This window comes from Gaeumannomyces tritici (genome assembly GCF_000145635.1).
Source record: "Gaeumannomyces tritici R3-111a-1 unplaced genomic scaffold supercont2.2, whole genome shotgun sequence".
In the NCBI taxonomy this organism is placed as follows: Eukaryota; Fungi; Ascomycota; class Sordariomycetes; order Magnaporthales; family Magnaporthaceae; genus Gaeumannomyces; species Gaeumannomyces tritici.
In genome coordinates, this window is record NW_008804546.1 from 186,898 (window position 1) to 194,305 (window position 7,408).

Below are 7,408 nucleotides of genomic sequence, written 5' to 3' on the forward strand. Positions count from 1 at the left end.
GGGGGGGAAGGTGATTGGCTCCCGAGGGCTGATGGGACTGGTACTTGCCAGTTGCGAGCAATGATGCTGTTCCCCAGCGGGTTCAGCTGCTTCTTGGGCTTGTTCGACTGCTGGATCTTTGGTCGCGAGGACCGCGCCTTTCTCTTTTGTCGCACTGTCCGGCCCATTGTGTATTTCTATCTGGCTCCCGGATGAGGGGTTGTTTTTGGGTGTGAGGATAGAGACTGGAACTTCGGGGTTCCTGTCGAGCAGAATTTGGATGCTTGGCCGGCGCCTTCAGTCTCGAGCCGCGGACGGAGAGCGCGCAACGGACGCTGAGAAAATTTGGCGGGCTGGCGGATCAGATAACGATAAGCGCCCCGCATAGGGGGACGGGCAGTATTGCTGACTCACCAAGAAACCGTCTTCCAGGCTGCAAGCCCCAACCCTGGAAACTGTTTAGGGACCAATCCCGAATGCAGCCTTTGACAAGTCTCGTGCGAGCTGCTAAATGCCGAGCATACCCGCATTCATCGTCCCATATACATCTTATATAAGTTCCTGAGCCGTTTTCGGGGACTGCCGAGGCCCATAAGCCATCAGAGACTGGGTCAGGCTGTCCCCATCAACGTTGCTCAGCATTCCCTGGACTGGACTACCCAGGCATTGGCCCGACGGCTTGGATCGTCTCTGCGCTAGATATATCTCCCGCTCGACCTTGCGCAGAGCCAGTGCGCAGACATCACCATGGCTTTGCGCAAGATTAGACGTGTCCTGGCGGACCTCAAATACACTCCCAAACTCTCTGGGACCATCTCAAAGTCCATGAGATTGAACTCATATCCGATACGCGCAAAACTGCCACCACCCTCAGTCTCCGATGGGCTCATCAAGGCCTCGATGCCAGCCGGCGGAGACATCCAAATTACCAACGAGGGCGTCGACCTTTCGAGGTACAACCCAGGGACACCTGTGTCCGTTCGGCCGAAGCGGGCGGTTCTGTCAGTGCTTGCCCCTCCCGACTATCATTGACGGTCTCTTTGGTCCCTTTGAGGTCGAGATACGCAGGATATGTGTTTCCTAACATGTAGATATCTCGACACAGGCCTCACTTTTGGCTGCGGTAAGTTGCGGCAACAAAAGGGGAAAGCCTCAGGTTCGCTTGGTGGACTGACCATGCTGCTCCCTAGTGATAACTGCCGCTGCGTTCGATGTGTGAACCAAGACACCAAACAGCGAAACTACAAGACGTTCAGTGTGAGCGTATCCTGCGGCCTCCCTGCCATGGGCGTATTGCTAACATGTGTCGTGCCGTGCCCCTCAACAGCTGGACCAGGGCCTTCATCCACTCGAGGCGCACATGCGCCAGGATGACCTGCACGTAACATGTTGGTGCATTCCCCACCTGGAATGTCTGCATCTACATGCTGATCACCAATCGGCGCCGTAGGGAGCGACCATCACCGCAGCGTTTACCCCCGTGAATTCATCTCCTACTACCTCGCCCATGATAGGCGGCCGGCAACAGCAGACTTTCCCAAGTGAGTGTCTTGACTCTTATTCGCAATAGCTCTCAGACACTCGTCTCATACCGGCGACTTCTCTTTCCTGCATATAGAAAGAGTCTATGGGCAACATGGAACGACCGGATGCCCCCGACGGCCCTGTACAGCAAAGTCATGGACCCGGACAACAATGACTTTGGTGTCTCTGTTCTCACCTCCCACCTTGTAAGCACTTCGGGCTTCCAGAATATCTTTTTTGGTTCTTCCCCTAGTATCCCTCGCGGCTAACACCCGGAACCAGATGAGGCATGGTTTCGTCTTTGTCCCGGGCACGCCGGCCACGCCCGAAGATACGGAGAAGCTCCTGGAGCGCATTGCGTTCGTGCGCGTGACGCACTACGGCGGTTTCTACGACTTCATTCCCGACCTGGCAAAGGCCGATACCGCATACACGAACCTGGCACTACCCGCGCACACGGACACGACCTACTTCACAGACCCCGCCGGCCTCCAGGCCTTCCACCTGCTCTCCCACGTGATGCCTTGGGAGCCGCCGACTGGGCCAACACCGTGGCCCAGAACTCTGGCGGCCGAGGCGCCGGCTGCATCTTCTGCCTCCCCACCTGAGCCTATGACGCCCATGTCTGTATCTGCTCAAGACAGTTGGGAGGCCTTCGCCAGCAGGCTCATGAGTGAGAGCAACTCACACAACAGTGACACCACCACCACTATCACCGTCAGTAACAGTGACGATAGCGACACCGGAATGGTCAGGAGGGTACTTTCGGGATCCGTGAGGGCCTCCGACTTGGAGCAGGGGGGCAAGTCGCTTCTCGTGGACGGCTTTCACGCGGCCGAGCTCCTCCGCGAGCAGGACCCCGAGGCTTTCAAGATCCTGTCCACGGTCCGTCTGCCCTGGCATGCGAGCGGCAACTCGGGCATCGCCATCTCGCCGGACAAGCGGTACCCCGTCATCGAGCTCGGCGAGGACGGCACCACTCTGCACCGGATACGGTGGAACAACGACGATCGCGGCGTCGTCCCGATCGAGGACGGAGGCTTCTCGGCAGACCAGTGGTACGAGGCCGCCCGCAAGTGGGACAGCATTATTACCCAACCGGAACATGAGTTTTGGGTGCAGCTCAAGCCAGGCACGGTGTTGAGTGAGGTTTCCCGCGTCGTTTGCTTTATCCGGGTGCTCCTGTTTTGGGCAGGGCCGGGGAGATATGTGCTAACCTGCCCTGTGTTTCTGCGTAGTCTTTGACAACTGGAGGGTCATGCACGGCAGGAGCGCTTTTGTGGGCACTAGGAGGATTTGCGGCGGCTACAGTACGTGAACCTTGTCTTCCACTTGCTGCTGTATACCAGTGACGACAAGAACGGCTCCGCTGACAACGACATCTGCAGTCAACCGAGACGATTGGATCTCGCGCTGGAGGAACACGGCTCTTCCTGCTGACGAAGTCTCCGACACTGTGATCGGATAGGAGGCGGATGGAAGTTTCTTGGTGTAGCAGGGGGCTTTTCATGGCAAACAACTGTAATCATATGGTCTATCAAGATTTGAGGTCTGAGTATCCAAAGCCATGTTCACACTAGAAACCCCGCTGTCTGTAGATAGGTCGATCGACTATAGATATTATTGCAGTGGAACGAGGTAGTAAAAGCCACCGCGGTTTGTAGCATGCATCATTTGGGGGTTTCTTGCCCGACAAGCCAAGCCGAGCGCGGGTGGTCACGTCGCATCTGCCACACTCTTAAATGTAGCCTGTCATAGGAGGCGACATAGTGTTCGCGTCACTTATCCGCTCCTCTTTGCAAGAGACAAAGGGAAATCCGAACCCAAACTCCGAGGTTCGGAGAGCACAAAGGTTCCAGGGAGATGGAAAGGCAGGCTGATTGGCTGGCTGTCAAAACAGCGAACCGAGCAGGCGGAAGATTTGCTGCCATGTGAAGGCCACGAACTTGGCTGCCCAATTAACGTTAGGCTGGAATCCGGGTCCAGGGGATTGACTCCAGGGGACTAACTCGCTGTTCCCCGCATGCGTGCGCGGGTTCAGTCTCGGGCTGCGCTCAGCCGCCCTTCACAGCAGATGGCCCCTGGTGCTGTGCGCGGGCGAGCCGCGCCGTCATGGTGCCATCTGATTTAGGTGACCATAGTTCTGGCCCTGCTGGCACCCTTTGACTGGGTGGATGAATGTGTCGCTCGTCCTTAGCATATAATATGGATTAGTGTGTGATACCTGAGGAGGAGCGAGCAGCCCCTAACGTAGCCTGGTAGGTGGTACATTAGTTACCGTGTGGCAGGGACGTGTGGCAGGCAGGGAGGGGCCCCTCGCCAAGCATCCAAAAGGTACAAGCCGTCACCGCAAATTCAGCCCCAACGCCAAGTACCGCCAGACCCCTCCTAAGTCGCACCCTTGGTCGGTCCCAACCTATCGCCTCCCAGATTCCCCTCCACTCCCACGGCGGCCGAGATCCAAGCTGCCACCACCACCACGAGGCCGCCGCAGAGCCCTTCCACCTTTCAGCTCTCATCGCTAGCCTCGACCACGCGAGCTCTCATTCCCCCTCCCCCGCTCGTCCCCAGCGGCTGTCACGATTTGCATCCACGCGGCTATTGCCCAAGGCCAGACAGCCCGACGACCGGACCAGCACATTGAGCCAGCACCCACAGGAAAAAAAAAACAGAGACCCAGTCGCCTGCAGCAGCCGAGCCGAAACAACACCAGCCAGCGACAGACCGACAAAATCCAAAGCCTAAGAATCGCAGAAGCCCAGCTTGCTCGCCCAGACACCAACAATCCTCGCTCCTGCGCAACCCATCGCCTCCCGCACCCTCACCCCCTCTCCCTCATACCTAGACCCAGCCTCGTTGCCCGCCATGGAGCAACCGGGCGCCAGTGCGCCCAACTCGACCGAGGAGCGCCGGAATCTCCAGGTCGACAATGCCATCCGCGCCATCCAGCAGAAGAAGCCTCTTCCCGAGATTGATTTCTCAATCCACACCATGGAGGATGGCACCCAAGTGAGCACCATGGAGCGCGTCTGCAAAGGTACGTCTTTCACCGCCCCGGACGCCGTTCGCTCCTGCTCTCCGCCGGTGCGCTCGAGCTTGGCCGCCCTTCCCGTGATCCCCCGCCTTTTCGCACGCTTCAGCAGCGACGGCTGGCTAGGGCTTCTGTCCGGATCGACCGCCGCCGAGGGCGGGAGACTGTCGAGACCGGCAAACACATCACAATGACAAAGTCACGCCTGCTTACCCCGAACCGCTTTTCCCTCCGCTTGCAGACGTCCAGGCCCCGGCCATGTTCAAGCCGACCGACGAGCAGTTCTTCGAGGACGAGACCCACGAGAAGCCCGATATCAACTTCCTCAAGACGCATTTCTATCGCGAGGGTCGCCTGACCGAGGAGCAGGCGCTCTGGATTCTTAAGAAGGGCACCGAGGTGCTGCGCGCCGAGCCCAACCTGCTTGAGATGGACGCCCCAATCACGGTGTGCGGTGACGTCCACGGCCAGTACTACGATCTGATGAAGCTCTTCGAGGTCGGCGGTGATCCCAAGGAGACGAGATATCTCTTTCTGGGCGACTACGTCGACCGCGGCTACTTCAGCATCGAGTGCGTCCTGTACCTGTGGTCGCTCAAGATCCACTACCCCAACTCCCTCTGGCTGCTGCGCGGCAACCACGAGTGCCGCCACTTGACAGACTACTTCACCTTCAAGCTCGAGTGCAAGCACAAGTACTCCGAGAACGTCTACGACGCCTGCATGGAGTCCTTCTGCAGCCTGCCCCTGGCTGCTGTCATGAACAAGCAGTTCCTCTGCATCCACGGTGGCCTGAGCCCAGAGCTGCACACGCTGGACGACCTAAGGAGCGTGAGTTGCTGCTGGCTCTCTTCTCCCTCCTGCTGGATCCCCCATCATCCCCCGTTGTTTGGAAGCGCTGCTGACGCCCAGCCTTGGGCTCCGACAGATTGACCGGTTCAAGGAGCCCCCCACGCAGGGCCTCATGTGTGACATTCTCTGGGCAGACCCGCTCGAGGAGTTTGGCCAGGAGAAGACCAACGACTTCTTCCTGCACAACCATGTCAGGGGCTGCTCCTACTTCTTCTCGTACCACGCCGCCTGTTCGTTCCTGGAGAAGAACAACCTGCTCTCCATCATCCGCGCGCACGAGGCCCAGGACGCGGGCTACCGCATGTACCGCAAGACGCGCACGACTGGTTTCCCCAGCGTCATGACCATCTTCTCTGCGCCCAACTACCTGGACGTGTACAACAACAAGGCGGCTGTGCTCAAGTACGAGAACAACGTCATGAACATCCGCCAGTTCAACTGCACGCCGCACCCCTACTGGCTGCCCAACTTCATGGACGTCTTCACGTGGTCGCTGCCCTTCGTTGGTGAGAAGATCACCGACATGCTCATCGCCATCCTTAGCACATGTTCCGAGGAGGAGCTGCGCGAGGGCGAGTCGTCGACGACGTCGCCCGGCCCGCAGTCGCCTCCGGCCATCACGGCCGGCGGTGAGGACGGACCTGCGGCGGCTCCCGCCGACGGGCCAGATACCGAGGCCCTCGAGTTCAGGCGACGCGCGCTCAAGAACAAGATCCTGGCTATCGGCCGCCTCTCACGTGTATTCCAGGTGCTGCGCGAGGAGTCGGAGAAGGTCACGGAGCTCAAGACGGTGTCGGGCGGTCGGTTGCCGGCAGGCACTCTCATGCTGGGTGCCGAGGGTATTAAGAACGCCATCAGCAACTTCGAGGATGCCCGCAAGGTGGACATCCAAAACGAGAGGCTTCCTCCTAGTCACGAAGAGGTTGTGCGACAGAACGAGGAGGAGCGTTCGCAGGCCCTGGAGCGGGCGACGCGAGAGGCAGACAATGACAAGAAGCTGCAGACGTTGTCGCGCAGGCTCAGCACGTGAGTTTCTGTTTTATTTTGTGACCTTCCACCTCTTCTACTTGGCGCGTTCGCAGACCCCATCCTGACCTGGCTCGGCTCCCTGTTCCACCCTTGCACAAACACAGAGACCGCAAACGATGATTTTCAGCAATCCGAGGACAATGCCATCTTTCATGTATTGTATATCAAACACCCCCTGGCACATGGAAGGATAATGCGCGCGTGCAAAGCAACCCAGAGCGTATAGACGGAAACGACAACGACCTAAACGGGCCCGGGTGTGGGTGGCGGCCACGACCCGGGGCGACGTGCTTTTTTTATATGTTTATGACTTTCTACATACGCTACTACCACTACTTCAACGATCACTTGATAGGAAAGGATGCGAGATGAAGATGAAGTATGGCAGGCAGAGCAATGTGACGCTTTTGAAAAGTTGGGTGGATGGTGAGTCCTGAGGCTGATGTCCTGGCTCATTGATAATCTGTCCGTGTGGCATGGGCGGCGGGATGTGGTTGATGGATATGAAGCTGCAAGATACGTCTTTCTTTCCTTTGTCCTTCACCTTGGTTTGTGAATGATGGGTCGGCTTCCGATGATGCAAAAAAGAACGAGGACAGTGAGCAAGATATTTTGCTAGATGTACCTACCTAGGCTCTTGGGATAGGCGGTGGTACCACATGTTATACATCTCTTTCGCCTGAGGGGTCCCGTGGCGCCGACTGGCAGCCTGTCCTTCCCTATGACTCCCAACAAATGCAGCATATACGGGTAAAAACCGCGCAGGCGTGCTCAGAAGATGGCCAGGATGTTTGGAGGACTATGTATGGTTTTTGGTATGTGTGCTTTGGTTAGCCTGAAGGTTTATATCCTGCCCGGGCGGGCTTTGGGGTCGTCGCAAGGAGCTCTTGTGACTGGTACGGAGCGCCGCGTCACTCTTCGCAACCGAGCAGCAGGAGGCTGGGGAGAGTGTTGTGTAGGTGCATTGGTATCAGACACGTGCACCGTATCACC

The 7,408-nt window shown here is 57.9% G+C and overlaps 4 protein-coding genes across 4 annotated transcripts in view; 2 read left to right on the forward strand and 2 right to left on the reverse strand.

Moving 5' to 3' along the window:
* The window catches only part of GGTG_02619 (hypothetical protein), a gene marked incomplete at its 3' end in the record, with an annotated part of 1,895 nt that extends 1,644 nt beyond the window's left edge, over positions 1-251 (reverse strand). Inside the window, exon 1 of the mRNA XM_009220393.1 lies at positions 45-251. Coding sequence (XP_009218657.1) covers positions 45-167 — 123 coding nt within the window. The 5' untranslated portion in view covers positions 168-251. The remainder of the gene's footprint in view (positions 1-44) is intronic.
* A 176-nt stretch (positions 252-427) lies between these two features.
* GGTG_02620 (trimethyllysine dioxygenase) lies at positions 428-3,235 on the forward strand. The gene is made up of 9 exons (XM_009220394.1): positions 428-980; positions 1,085-1,102; positions 1,170-1,236; positions 1,307-1,367; positions 1,430-1,520; positions 1,598-1,709; positions 1,786-2,647; positions 2,742-2,813; positions 2,892-3,235. Exons 1-9 carry the CDS (start codon positions 727-729, stop codon positions 2,969-2,971), a joined length of 1,617 nt encoding a protein of 538 aa, XP_009218658.1. The 5' UTR covers positions 428-726; the 3' UTR covers positions 2,972-3,235.
* Positions 3,236-3,911: 676 nt separating this feature from the next.
* On the forward strand, positions 3,912-7,247 carry GGTG_02621 (serine/threonine-protein phosphatase 2B catalytic subunit). Its single transcript, XM_009220395.1, has 4 exons — positions 3,912-4,540; positions 4,776-5,365; positions 5,463-6,412; positions 6,520-7,247. The coding sequence occupies exons 1-4, from the start codon at positions 4,369-4,371 to the stop codon at positions 6,533-6,535; spliced, it is 1,728 nt and encodes a 575-aa protein (XP_009218659.1). The 5' UTR covers positions 3,912-4,368; the 3' UTR covers positions 6,536-7,247.
* Positions 6,642-7,408, reverse strand: part of GGTG_02622 (hypothetical protein) — a 2,491-nt gene continuing 1,724 nt past the window's right edge. Inside the window, exon 2 of the mRNA XM_009220396.1 lies at positions 6,642-7,214. Coding sequence (XP_009218660.1) covers positions 7,187-7,214 — 28 coding nt within the window. The 3' untranslated portion in view covers positions 6,642-7,186. The remainder of the gene's footprint in view (positions 7,215-7,408) is intronic.

Coding starts and splice junctions, on each gene's coding strand:
- GGTG_02620 (XM_009220394.1), top strand. CDS start 727: ATGGCTTTGCGCAAGATTAGACGTGTCCTGGCGGACCTCAAATACACT. Junction 1,368..1,429: donor GGATGACCTGCACGTAACAT/GTTGGTGCATTC, acceptor TCGGCGCCGTAG/GGAGCGACCATCACCGCAGC. Junction 2,814..2,891: donor GAGGATTTGCGGCGGCTACA/GTACGTGAACCT, acceptor CGACATCTGCAG/TCAACCGAGACGATTGGATC.
- GGTG_02621 (XM_009220395.1), top strand. CDS start 4,369: ATGGAGCAACCGGGCGCCAGTGCGCCCAACTCGACCGAGGAGCGCCGG. Junction 4,541..4,775: donor CATGGAGCGCGTCTGCAAAG/GTACGTCTTTCA, acceptor CTCCGCTTGCAG/ACGTCCAGGCCCCGGCCATG. Junction 5,366..5,462: donor CGCTGGACGACCTAAGGAGC/GTGAGTTGCTGC, acceptor GGGCTCCGACAG/ATTGACCGGTTCAAGGAGCC.